Source organism: Capsicum annuum, chromosome 6 (genome assembly GCF_002878395.1).
Source record: "Capsicum annuum cultivar UCD-10X-F1 chromosome 6, UCD10Xv1.1, whole genome shotgun sequence".
Classification (NCBI taxonomy): domain Eukaryota; kingdom Viridiplantae; phylum Streptophyta; class Magnoliopsida; order Solanales; family Solanaceae; genus Capsicum; species Capsicum annuum.
Genome location: NC_061116.1, coordinates 91,652,430 through 91,666,362, shown reverse-complemented (window position 1 = coordinate 91,666,362; position 13,933 = coordinate 91,652,430). Strand labels below are relative to the sequence as shown.

Below are 13,933 nucleotides of genomic sequence, written 5' to 3'. Positions count from 1 at the left end.
TCAAGGTAAAATGACACTCCTCACTTGAAAGCCAGAAAGAGCAGAATGAAATATTTATTTCTTGGCTTAAACGGATTTGCACCTTCACCACTGGAGCATAACTGAAAACATGAAGCAAAATTGGAAGAAAACATGGATGTGCAACTCATAAGCTCAAGATGGGGGCAAAATGTGGTTCACGTCGTGCCACGACGTTAAATCATAAGCTTGTTTGGAGGCAACCCAACATAACTTTACCTTTTTCTTCTATTTTTTTTTTCTTCTTGTAGTGTTGTTTTTATTCTATAGGAGCATAGGAAGCAAAAGCAAGCAAGATGATTGGAACGAAGTGTGGACTATGGAGTGCCTACATAAAGAATCAAATCTTGTTAGGAGAAGTCTGAGTATCTCATTAGTTTTTAATGCTTCGGCCTTTGGCTTCCAAAGAGTACCTTAACCCCTTGATTTTTTATCTGCTTTATATGCTTGAGTAGATTGCATGAATTAAGTGTGGGGTGGGGCATCATATGCATATTTTGAGGTTGCAGATGAACTATACCATATGATAAAATTTATTTTTAGAAAACTACCGCTTGTTTTATTACTTAAGTTAGCTACTGAGTGGTATTTTCTTTTTTATAATTTTGTAGCTTCTTTATTAGCATAATTCATGCACCCCTTTGGTTTTCTTTTGGCCCTGATTCTTTTCACTTGAACCGAGTAATTTTGATTTTTCTAGGGGTAGTTGCACCTCGTTAAGTGTAGAATTAGAAATGCCTTGTCCCCACGATGGATGGTTGACGACCTTCTTGAGGGAACATAAACATTAGTTAGTAGTTTATTGATAAAAGAACTGTGCAAATGTTAGGCTCTCAGGTTAGGTATAATGTTGACCTAATAAGGTAGTTCTGGATTTTTGAAAGCATGCTATGAAAAGTGATTGACCTCTGTTGAGACACCTAAGCTCAACTTCTCGATTCTTGTATAATTATATTGGCTTAAATAGAATTCTTCTTGTTGTTTGCTAAAATAAGAGTCATTATGGATTCCTTCTTGAGACTAACATGTGCCATGTGAATGCACAAAGATTTTGTTGATGTTCCATGCATTCATGTTGATATCTAGAACTTGCCCATATTGTGTGTATGATGTGAAATGAGAAATGTTGAGTTTAGGAGATGATATAGGTATTTTTTTTTTTTTTGCTTAACCACACTTTTAGCCTTCTCTTTGTGGATATCCCTAGTCATCCTATAGAGCCTTTAGTCTATTTTTTTGGTTTTTGGTAGTCATATTAAGTGAAGAACGTGCAAAAAGTAAGAGTTTGAGATGTATTAAAGTGCTTATGGAAGATAGTCACTTTATTAAAATGATTTCTACCCGTCCCTCAACCTACATATAACCCGTAAAGTCCTACTTGATCTTGAATTTGACATTCTTATATCGGTTGTCATACATGATTGCATAAGAAGTTCTTTGTGAGAGTGAGTGTGTTTTGATCGTTGCCTAGATATGTGTTGAATACTTCTAATAAATTAGAATCGAGCATCTTTCTTGTTGGTGAGTTACATGATTGGCAAAAGAGTGAATTATCTGAACAAGTGGTTGAAGTTACGCATAAGTTGTTGCCAATACTGATTTGTTTCGGGTCGGTGTTTGAGGTTCGGATGTGGTCAGGAGGTTGTCATTTAATCAAAAATAGATAATTGATGTTGAAGCATGACATGTATAAAAATTGCTTAAATAGAAACTTTAGTATGAGTCCAAGAAATTAGCATAGGTTTTCTAGTGACACATTTGGAGAGAGATGTTAAGCGCATGTTCAAGGAAGGGCAAGAGTTCAAGTGTGGAGTGTTGATAATCGGCATAAAATGCATACATTTAGCCATTATTTATCCCTCATATATGTTCTTTTGACCAAGCCCTCATATATGTTCTTTATTTTCATTTGATTACAATTATAATTGTTTCGTCCTTATTACGCATGATTCTTTTTGTAGGAATGATGTTCGATTTAATGAGCGCGTTTGGAGCTAAAATGACTACTTTGGAGTTTTGAAATTTGAGTAGAAGCCCAAGAAAAGTAATCAAAATCAAGTTTCGGGTTCAAGGATCAATTGAAAATGTTTAAAAATGAAGAAAATCGATATTTCGTAGCAAAACAGTGGACGCAACACAGCCACGCAACAAGGCCCGCATTGTGCCAACTTTGAAAAAGAAGAGACTTGCCGAAAATTGAGTGGCTAGAAAATTAGGCGTCCGCAACGCAACTATGCTGCCAGGCCAAATTGAGCAGACTTCGAGATTTTTTTTCATTTTAAGGGTATTTTGGTCCAAGGGTCCTTTTACGAGGTATAAATAAATCAATAATTATCTAGAAGGGTTACAATTGATTTTAGAGGCGTCACTTTTGACCTAAGTGTGGGACATCGACATTTGGGAGGTAAGAACAACACAAGGAGCAAACATGCTTGGAATTCAACTTAGAGTTTCTTTCTTTTCTACTTTATGTTCTTAAACACTATTATGAGTAGCTAGATTATTTTTTAGGATGATTGATGAAACCTTTTGTTGGATAAACTTATGATTTCGCTATTTATCTCTAATTGTTCAACAACGTAGTAATTGTAGTTAATTGACTACCCAGCGATTAATGGCGCCGTTATCTTCTGTTTATTTCGAGGGAGACTGTGAGATTAGGATTTTGTCGAACAACTCACTTCGAAGCATTAAGAGATTAATTACTGAAATTTAACATTAGAGGCTAGATATAACAAAGCTTTGGCACGATCTAAGTGAATAATGACGTTCAACATTTTGCTCGTGATAATGATGTTTTCTTTAAATTCACCCCTATCAATTTCTTGTAAGGATCGAGATACCAAGACACCTCTTCTTTTCATCAGAATAATGATCTTACACACTCCAGTCATCTCCTCCGCTAATTAAATCCCTTTCATCTACTCTATACTCAGTCAAGGCTTCACCCTTCTACTGGCATCTCCGTCTTGGCCACCCACATCATAGAGTTCCACAGCAAATTCTCAGGAAAAATAGCTTACCTTGTTCTAGCGTTAATTCTAGCTTTAATAGAGTACGTGAATCTTGTCAGTTAGGCAAGTCACGAAAATTATTTGTACTTTTGAGCATTAATAAAAGTTCTTCCATTTTGCAATTATTATATGTGGATATTTGGGTCTTGCGCCACTACTTCCATCTCAGGGACAAGTATTTGCTTGTTTTGTCATGATTTCACTAGTTATTTTTTGGCTATTCACTAGTTATTCTTGGGGTAATCCAATTGCACTTAAATCCAACGTTCTAATTGTGTTTCAGCAATATAAAGCTCTGGTCAAACACAAATTCAAATTAAAGCCATTCCATCAGACTAGGGCAAGGAATTTTGTTCAAAATCTCCGATTCTCAAAAATCTTTGCATATCTCATGGTGTTTCATGTCTCCATACTCATGAACAACAAGGTAGAGTTGAAAGAAAACATCAACACATTGTCGAGACGGGTCTAAGGCTCCTTGCTCATAGCTCGACCCCTGCCGCTCTCATAAACCGACTACACTTAACTTCAACATTAAGCCTCTAATCATATGAACTGGTCATCATTCTAAACCCGATTACTCTTTTCTCATAGCATTTGGTTGCTTCTATTTCCCCTACTTGTGACCTTACAACAACAAAAGTTTTTGACTTTCGGAGTAAACCATGTCTCTTCCTTGGATACAATTCTACTCATCTCAGTTATTATTGTCTTGATCATTCCACTGGTCGGCTTTACCGACATGTACACTTGGATGAAAGCAAGTTTCTTTTTGCTGCAACCTCCATTATTGTCCCTCCGTTGCTTCAGCCAGCCCATTCCACTCCGTGGGTCTCTTTTCCAGTTATTACTCATTCTTCACAAGTTGTCTCACCGAGAACAATTCTGTCTCCAAGTGCCATCTTTGTCCACCGCTCTTTCATTACCTTCCAACATCTCTCAATCGGACGCTACCGTCAACTCAACTCCAACACCCACCACTAGTAAATTACAACCTCCCTTGGCTACCTCTCCACACACTCTTCCATTGGTAGTTGATTTTAACAACTACAATCCTGTACCTACTCCATCGCAGCCCTCAATCTCACCTGCCAGTCATCCTACCACTTCCACAATCCAACCTCAATGTACTCACACAATGAAGCTTTGACACATGCCACCTTCCGCAAATTCTGTCACAAAAACACTCTCTCCACCTTCACCTATTTCCACTGTATCTGCTTCATTGAAGCAAACAAATTCACAGTACAAACAAATTAACAGTATGATGTGCAGCTATGGCATTGGAATGCATTGCTACGCAATGATACTTGGTCATTGGTTCCCAATAATTCCTCTATGAATGAGTTAGGGTGCAAATGGGTGTTCAAAATCAAGAGAAATTCGCCAGGTGATATTGAGCACTACAAAGCTCTCGTCTTGTTGCAAAAGGATTCCACCAAATTGAAAGACATGATTATTCTGAACCATTAAGTCTCATAGTGAAACCAACCACTATTCGGATTATCATGTCACTTGCAACAACATACAAATGGTCTCTATTCAGTTGGACGTCCAAAATGCCTTCTTTCATGGTGAGTTACAAGAGCAAGTCTTTATGTGTCACCCATCGAGTTTTGTTCATCCACTCAATCCGAACCATGTTTGTCGTCTCAAGAAATCCTTATATGAGCTAAAACAAGCTCCTCAAGCTTACATGCGACTTTTTTAAAGTTTAGTTGCTGTCGGATTTAATCCCTCCAAGCCTGACACATCACTATTTGTCTATAACAAAAATAATGTCATTACTTATGTTTTGGTGTATGTAGATGATTTCATTGTTATAGGCAACCATGCAACCTTTCTGGAATCAATGATCTCGCAACTGGTGCTGAATTCTCCATTCGTGACTAAGGGTTAAGCTTCTTTCTTGGTGTTCAAGTGCTACAACAATCAGATGGCATTTCATTGTCTCAACATCAATATATTTAGAATCTTCTACCAAAAGTAGGTATTCAAAATTGTAAGCCCACTCTAACTCCTATGGCGGTCAACTGCAAGCTACATAATGGTGATAGTCCTCTATACCATGATGCAACTTTGTATCGACACTTCGTTGGAGCATTGCAATATGTTACTCTTACTCGACCATATCTTGTCTTTGTGGTTAATAAAGCTTGCCGGTTTATGAATAATCCCACAATGAATCAATGGGCAACAGTGAAACAAATCCTCAACTATTTAAAGCACTCTCAACATCTTTGATTCCATATTCCGCACTCCTCCCATTTTTTGCTTTACGCCTTCACCTATTTGGATTGAGTTGCGGCCATGGATGATAGAAAATTTGCCATTTTCATGGGAGTTGCTCTCGTCTCTTGGTACTCCAAAAAGCAATGCAGTGTCGCTACATCTATTGAGTCTGAATATAATGTTCTCGCTGATGCAGCTGCTGAAATGTCCTGGAGCCAGTCCCTTCTGCTCGAGTTGGGTATCATTATTCCAAAAGCTCCACTCTCATTGTGTGACAACATTGGATCAGCTTATCTTTCAATAAACCCGGTGTTTCATGCACACATGAAGCGTGTTGAGATAGATTTTCATCTGTGTGTGACAAAGTAACTTGCAAGGATCGCACAGCTCTGTTCTTATCGTCAAAGGATCAACTAGTTGATGTCCTCATCAAACCACTAAACCTCCTGCTTCAATGCTAAATGTGTCTTTTCCACCATCAGCTTGCACGAGGAGTATTGAGACACGTCAAATAGCCTCCAACTCTAACAAAAGTTACATAGATAAATGCTAGGCTCAAGAATACTTTATCTCCTTATGTAATTGTACCTCCACATTAATTTGTAATTATATATATATATATATATACACACACACACCGTCCCATTTTATGTGGCACTCTTCATTTTTAGTCCGCCTAAAAAAAAAGTCACTTACTTTTAGAATCTATAGTCTAAAAGAAATCTTAGATATTTGTGTGGCTATAAATCATTTCATGAAGGGTAATGGAGAAATTTTAAAGTTGAAATGTTACTAATATGGAAAGGTAACATTCTTTTTGGGATATACCAAAAAAGAAAGGATGCCACATAAATTGGGACAGAGGTAGTAATAAAGACAATTATGATTCAATATATTCAAATATCATTCGTTATAGTCCTAAATTTCATATATAGACTAACAAATTGGGCTCTAGCTTAATTGGTGAGTTCTTAGCCTTTCATAGCTAAAATGAAGAGTTCAACAACAACAACAACAAACCCAGTGTATTCCCACTTAGTGGGGTCTGGGGGGGTAAGATGTACGCAGTCCATACCTCTACCTCTGATGAAGTAGAAGGGCTGTTTCCGAAAGACCCCCGGCTCAAGGCACAAGATATCACACAAACACATAGTAAAGCACAGAAGCAGATGACATAACATAAATACGGCACCCATAAGGAATATAAAACAGAGGAAAGCAGAGGAAAGCACACAGATTCGTAATAAGCATGGAACACTGAATACGGAATCATAACGGGAATAAAAAATAAAAAAAAAAAAAAAAAAAACCCCACCAAGTAATTCCCTACACTAGCGACCCAATCTGGCCCTACTCTTCTGCCGTAATTCGCGTCTTCCAGACCTTCCTATCTAGGGTCATGTCCTCGGTGAGCTGTAACTGTTCCATGTCCCGCCTAATCACCTCACCCCAGTACTTCTTCGGTCTACCTCTACCCCGTCTAAAACCATCCAACGCTAGCCTCTCACACCTACGGACCGGGGCATCCATGCCCCTCCTCTTCACGTGTCCGAACCATCTCAATCGTGCTTCCCGCATCTTACACTCCACTGAAGTCACACCAACCTTCTCCCGGATAGTCTCATTCCGAACTCTATCCCCTCGAGTCAGTCCACACATCCAGCGCAACATCCGCATTTCTACCACCTTCATTTTTTTGGATGTGGGAGTTCTTAACTGGCCAACACTCCGCTCCATACAGCAAGGCCGGACGGACTACCACCCTATCGAATTTGCCTTTAAGCTTGGGCGGCACCTTCTTATCACACAGCACCCCCGACGCGAGTTTCCACTTCATCCATCCCACCCCAATACGGTGCGAGACATCCTCGTCAATCTCACCGTTACTTTGGATCACGGACCCGAGATACTTGAACTTATCCCTCTTACATACCTCCTGTGCTTCCAGCTTCACTACTACCTCGTTCTCCCGCCTCAGTCATTAATTCAAATTCTATTAATAACGTTTTCTCTTATTCCCTACCTCCCTGAATTAAATAAAAGAAAATTTTGTAAAATTCTTAACTAGTTATCATAATGATGTCCTAAACCATTAGTAATTGGTTTTTGCCTTTATATGGTTAGGAAATTTGTCCATCACAAATTAAAAGTGAGCAGGTTAGCTATAAATGAATACAGTTTAGTCCAATAGATTTTCTTTCTATTAATTTGCTCAGTTTTAAAAATATAGTTACGTAAATATGGTGGTAATTCACTACTTTCTTAGTTCCAAATACTTGTCATATTTCAATTCTCGAAAGTTAATTTAATATTTTAAAATTTAAAGATTTAAAAAAAGATTATAAGTTGCAAGTGTATTTTTCATATTTTTTCAGTGAAGAGATACATCTTAAATATTTGTAAGAACGTCTTTTAAAATATTTTGAATTGTCAATTATTGTGTCTTATAGTCCTTTTATGTAGCTTCCAAATATGTAAATTTAATTTTTTTTAAATATATAAATAAAAATTCTATGTCCAGATTTATAAAGCAGCTACAGTAACATTCTTTTTCAGCCAACCATATTACTTATATCTAACAAGAATGACCAAATTGCCCCTTAAATCCTAAGCAGGCATGCTGATACCACTTTTTTACTTGCTCTTAGCCTAATCTAATATAATAACTAGTTAAGGATAGCCCGTATTTAGTACAAGCCCAATAACATAAAACATACTCTTTGTGTTCTAATTTATATGACACACTTTCCTTTTTAGTTAGCCCCAAAAATAATGCCATATGTCTATATTTAGTACTCCCTTTGTTTCAAGTTGATTGACCTGTTTTAACTTGACATAGAGTTTAAGAAAATAAAGAAGACTTCCGAGTCTTGTGGTCTTATATTAAATACATGTGAAACGTACTAAAATGCTCTTCAATCTTGTGATCTTAAACATGTTATGTGGAAAGGTGAAATTAAAGAGTTGCTAAAAAGGGAAAAGGTCATGACTTATTTTAGATCACAAGTGAAGCAAGCCGAGTTTCATCAATATCACGGAATGAAGAATTGAAGCTCGAGAATATAGTCAAGTGGAAGTACAAGGAAGAAATGTGAAAAGGAGAAAGAGGCTATGGACGCAAAGTGGCTATTCTTGACATACAAGTCTCATGCTAAAGAAAACCCTTATTTCATTAAGGGCATTTTCGTAATTATAAGTGTAGACTATAAACAATTGTGATTAGCTCATTTTTTGAGTAAGACTATTTTGATATATATATGTTTAATTGAAAGAGTGAAACTCTTGTGAGGTATGGCTAAGGCCTAAGTGGCTATAATGTTTGATGGGATTGCTTGCTTGAGGAAATCATTCCTCTTGAAGGTATTTCTATAGTATAGGTGTTTGTTTGGATTCTTAATATGAGGTCTTGATTTTAGTATAACTATGGTTGCCTATTAGATCTCATGGTTGTGTCTTGCTTCCATCCATAGGTTTTGGTGCTTATTTTGAATATTAAAGAGGTCTTTACTTTAACATAGTATTGACTGTTTTGATTTCAGTTTGTGTCTCTACCTTTTTATTCTTTTATCTTTAATTTCTTGCTTTAGAGTTAGGGTTTCGTTAGGGTTTCGTTTCCACATATTCATTCATACATCATTTGGTATCAGAGCTTAGGATTGATTTGTTCCAACAAATCTAGCCTTGGGTTGTGAAACTAATTTCGAAAATCAAATTAAAAATCCAAAAATTTTCATGCTTTAGTTGTTGTTTTTGACGCTAGATTTGTGTTACCTAGTGTTTTTGTGTCTAGATCAAAAATTTCAAGTTATTTGGAGTTAGAAAGAAGAATACACAATTGTTGAGCTTGAAGCTTAGAAACTTGAAATTGAGTTTTGAAAATTAGGAGTAATTAGAGCTAAGAAAGTTACTAGGTTTTATTCTCTAGCTTGAAAGGAAGTTACCCCTAAAATTTGATATGATTTCAAGTTGATTTAAAGGGTGTTGGAAATTTGGGTGTTCTTGATGAGCTTGAAGGTTTGAAGAACTTCATAAACTTGACAAATGGGTCTTTCGATTGAGGTTGAATTGGAGATTAAAAAATTAGTGAGTTTTGTTCTCTAGGTCGTGCGGAAGGTAAACTAAATTAGAGCCCATTCTGAGTTGATTTGGATAAGATTTGATTTGGTGTATGTTCTTGGTGTTCTTCAAGTGTTCTTGAAAGAGAAGGAAATGAACATTTTTGTCGGGAATCTAGGCTTCAAAGTTATTGGGATTTGTTCTCCATAGCAAGGGGAGCATAGGCTTCACATTTCGTGTTAATCGGAGTTAAGTTGAAGGAGTTATGAGTTTTTAAAGTTCATAATGTTCTTGGTGTTCTTTATGATATTCATATATTGAAAAAAAATAAAAATCTTTGTAAAAGAGGTGTTAGGTCCAAAGGAAAAGAAAAAAAAAAAAAAGTACTTGTGTTAGTAAAAAGAGAATTTACCAAAAGGGGCAAGCATTAGGACAAAAGGAGGTAGAACGGGACCACAAAGTATAAAATTCATCCCGAAACTTGGGCAGCCTCTTCACTATGCGACATTCGGCCTAGAAGAAGTCAAAAACGTCTCCACGATTCTAAGAAACAACCCATGATCTTGAGAAACATCTCGACGTTTCAAAAAATTTCTCCGTGTTTATAAGAAAAGGCTCCACATTTCAAAAATGTCTCCACGTTTTCTGGATCATTCTACAGGAAATCAAGTCCAACTTCCTCAAACATGACTTTCTTGGTACAAATCTTGGTAAATTAGTTTCTTTTTATTAATTCAACCTTTTCTTTTCTTTTCTTCATGACTTGATTTTAATTAGTATATTACCCTACTAAATATTATAAAGTTCTTTGAGTCCAATTTCTTTCTTTCGTGCTAATTTCTTTCTTGTGCTATTCTAATTTTATTTTGTTGTTAATTTCCTTGATTCAAGTCTGTTATTTTTTATTGAGTCGTCCGTCCTTCAACTAACAAAATCCATTCTACCCTTAAGGTTGGTTTGTGACTCTTGGCAAGCAATTGATCGTATTGAATAACAACTTTGGCCGGATCCTTGAGTGATAAAAGACTAGAGTCTGTGAGTATATTTGAGTGGTCCTAGACAAGCACAAAAGAGTGCAAATACGAATGGAAGTGAGGAACAGCTATTAATAATCTGGTCTGCTTGTTATTTTAGATACAAAGTTACAAGGAAATTTAAATGTTTCAAGAAAACATTGACCCAAGGATGGAATTTCTTGAAAAAAAAAAATTATTAGGTTTTTTATGAAACTTTGTAAAAAAAAAAGAATATTTCTAACCTGTAATCGAAGGAAGGAAAAAATCGATGCAGTGTGTTTACTATCAACTCTACAGTTGCATAATCTGCTGCAGCAGTATCGGTCATGTGTGTGTGCTGAACCTGCAATTCGTAAAATGAGAGATCTAAAAGTTTTGGAAAATTCTCCACGCCCAATTTATAACAATAGTAACGTTTAGGACCTTGACAGCAACTTTTTGCCCATCATGCATTCGAGCAACATGGACTTGAGCAAGAGAAGCACTTGCTATTGGCACAGGATCAAATTCATCAAAGATCTGTCGACAAAATTTTTAACTCAGTCTGGTGCACAACAAAGCAACCAATTCCAAGAATTTAAAAGCCATATATTCACCAAAAATCAAATTGACTGTGCTTCTATATTAAACCATAAGATTGCTTTTGAGAAGAATTCAATAAATTAAAACATACTTCATCCGGTGCACCTCCAAGCTCTTTCTTGACAACTTCATGCACTTGATCATAAGAAGAATGAGGACATCTATTTAACATAGATTCCCTCATTATATGAACATACTCCTCAGGTATTAAGTACTCCTGAGCAAAACCAAAGGTCAAGTTGGCTAAGCCCAATAGTGTTGAGCAATTACTCATGGAAGCGAGAGCCTTCTTGTGCCTTACTGAAATATGACACAATTATCTATACAATCACCTAAGGAGAGAAGTTGCATACCAGCTGTCCTAAATGTTGACCAAGCTTAATGTAAATTCCACCATTTCTGAAACAAAGTTCTTCAAGCCTGCGTGCACCCCTCATGTGAACTTCATGTTTGGCTTTTGCTCTCTCCGTGCTACCTTCTGGCAGTCCCCAGAGTGAATATTCATAATCTAACAAGAAGTCACAATTGGATCATCTCTTAGTATTCGGAAAGCACTTCTCCTTTAAAAAGTCCTAACTATAGATGACCTTCTTAAACCACGTCAAGCTTATCATATTAGCACATAAAAGGGGTAGCAATGACTATTAGTACACGTTATTTCATGGCATTTCATCAGCAACTTGAAAGTCGTGACATAGCTTAGGGTGATAGAAACACCAAGTTCTTTCACAAAATGACATACGCACACATGAGATACAACACATCGACCAACTTCTAATTCAGGGGGAACTAAATAGTGGATTATTACAAAAAGCTGTACTCTGAAACCATAAGATGGAGAGCTGCCTATTTGTTCACAAATTGTCCCAGGTTAAAAGAGGAAAAAGAGTCTCTACAAGGAAACTTTGAGGAAAGTGAAGTTTTGAGGTGCCTAAATTATGTGCTATTGACAAGCACCTGGTCCAGATGGCTTTAGCATGGGAAGAATGAAGCAAAAGAAGCTTGGAATTCTATTTAAGTAAGACATGGAGAAGGCATTCTGGATTCAATAAACAAAATGAGTTTTGGACAGAAATGGATTCAATGGATTAAACATTGCATCTCAACTGTGAGATTATTTGTGCTTGTCAATGGCTCACCAGCAGATTTCCTGAGATTTCCACAATGCAAGTTTCATTTCTCCTTCCTCAATAAAGTTATCCCAAATCTCAAGGGATTTATGCATTGATCCCAGGGGTAGTCCAAGGTAGACAATAGGCAACCTTTACAGCCCACATCCCAAAATGCTGCTCAGCATTTGAATTTGTGTAACATCCATGATAGGATAGATGTTACTTTTCCTCCAATTTACTTTTAGTTTTGATATGGATTCAAAATACTAACATCACTTTTAGATAGCTGATCTGTTCAGGGGTGGCATCATAAAAGAGTATTCTGTCAGCTGCATATAGAAGGTGGCAAATTTCCCATGCTTCATCTGCCCTGTTTCCAATCTTAAAGCCTTGTAACCATGTGTTCTGGGTGGCAGTCTTCATCATTCAATGGAATCCTTCCATGGCTATTCTAAAAAGGAAACGAGACACAGGATCTCTCTATCTTAGCACCCTCTCTACCGGGAAAAGAACAACTGGTTCTCCATTGACAAAAATTGAGAACCTAGTGGTTTTAATGCAAAAACTAATCCAGCTTCGCTATTTGTTTAACATATCTCAATTGCCTAAGAATATGAGTAGGAAATTCCAATTGATGTGGTCAAAAGCCTTCTCAATATCCAGTTTACACATTACCCAGGCTTTATGCCCCTCAGTCTGGTCTCAACACACATGTGATATCAAGGCAACATCCATAATTTGCTTTCCTTTAAAAGTTGAGATGACCGAGTTGGTCTAAGGCGACAGATTAAGGTTCTGGTCCGAAAGGGCGTGGGTTCAAATCCCACTGTCAACACATTTCAGTTTTTTGGTTACCTTCCGTAGCACGGTGGCTAAAACATAGCAAAAGGGAGATAGAAGCCTTTGTAAGGATTTCAAGGTTATTCCGAGCGAGAACCTAACTACCCAACATAAGCTTTTGGTGATGGACTTTGCGAGGCACAAAGAAGAAGAATCTTTATGTCCGGCCAAGGATTAAATAGTGTGGCTTGACCCCTGCACTCTCTCGGGATTTGGGGGAGAAGTTGATGGAGTTGGGGCTTGGAGGATTAGTGGGGATGCGAATAGCACATGGGAAAAGACAGCTAGTTGCATTAAAGAGACAGCTAGAGAGGTGCTTTCGGTGTCGAGGGGCAAGTTCGGTGGTCATCGAGGGGATTGGTAGTGGAATGGAAAAGTTCAAGGCAAAATGGACGTTAAGAAGGCAGCCTATGCTACTTAGGTGGAATGCAGAGACAAGGAAGGGAGGAGGAAGAATAAGGAGATCTATAAGGAGGCTAGGACAGCAGCTAAGTTCGCGATCACTGAAGCTAAGACGGCAGCTTTTGAAAGACTCTAAGCGGCACTACGGAACAAAGGAGGCAATAAGAAACTTTACAGGCTTGCAAAGACGGGGGAGAGGAAGACATGAGACCTGGATCAAGTGAAGTGCATCAAGAATGAAGACGGCAAGGTGTTGACGGATGAGATGCTCATCAAACAAAAATGGCAAGCCAACCTTCACAAACTATTGAACAAAGTAGGCGATAGAGCTATTGTGTTGGGGAATTTGGAGCACTCTTGAGAGATGGGAATTTTGGATATTGTGGTTGCATTACGGTTAAGGAAGTGGTGCGCGTTATTAGCAAGATGAACAGGGGCGAGCAACTGGACCTAATCAGATCTCGGTAGAGTTTTGGAAGAGCTCGAGCAAGGCAGATATGGAGTGATTGACTGGGTTGTTCAATGTCATTTTTATGACAGCTAAGATGCCTAGAGAATAGAGGTGCAGCACAATGGTTTTGTCGTACAAGAATAATGGCGACATCCAAAATTGTAATGATTAGAGGATTATCAAATTGTTAAGTCACATAATTAAAGTTTG

At 37.5% G+C, this 13,933-nt stretch overlaps 1 protein-coding gene across 2 annotated transcripts in view; it reads right to left on the bottom strand.

Moving 5' to 3' along the window:
• LOC107873342 (putative ABC1 protein At2g40090) overlaps positions 1-13,933 on the bottom strand; it is a 67,915-nt gene that overhangs the window by 43,144 nt on the left and 10,838 nt on the right. For both annotated transcript variants that reach the window (XM_047414815.1, XM_047414814.1), the window contains exons 2-5: positions 11,272-11,426; positions 11,010-11,135; positions 10,760-10,855; positions 10,579-10,679 (exon numbers count right to left, since the gene is read on the bottom strand). In XM_047414815.1, coding sequence (XP_047270771.1) covers positions 10,579-10,679; positions 10,760-10,855; positions 11,010-11,135; positions 11,272-11,426 — 478 coding nt within the window. The remainder of the gene's footprint in view (positions 1-10,578; positions 10,680-10,759; positions 10,856-11,009; positions 11,136-11,271; positions 11,427-13,933) is intronic.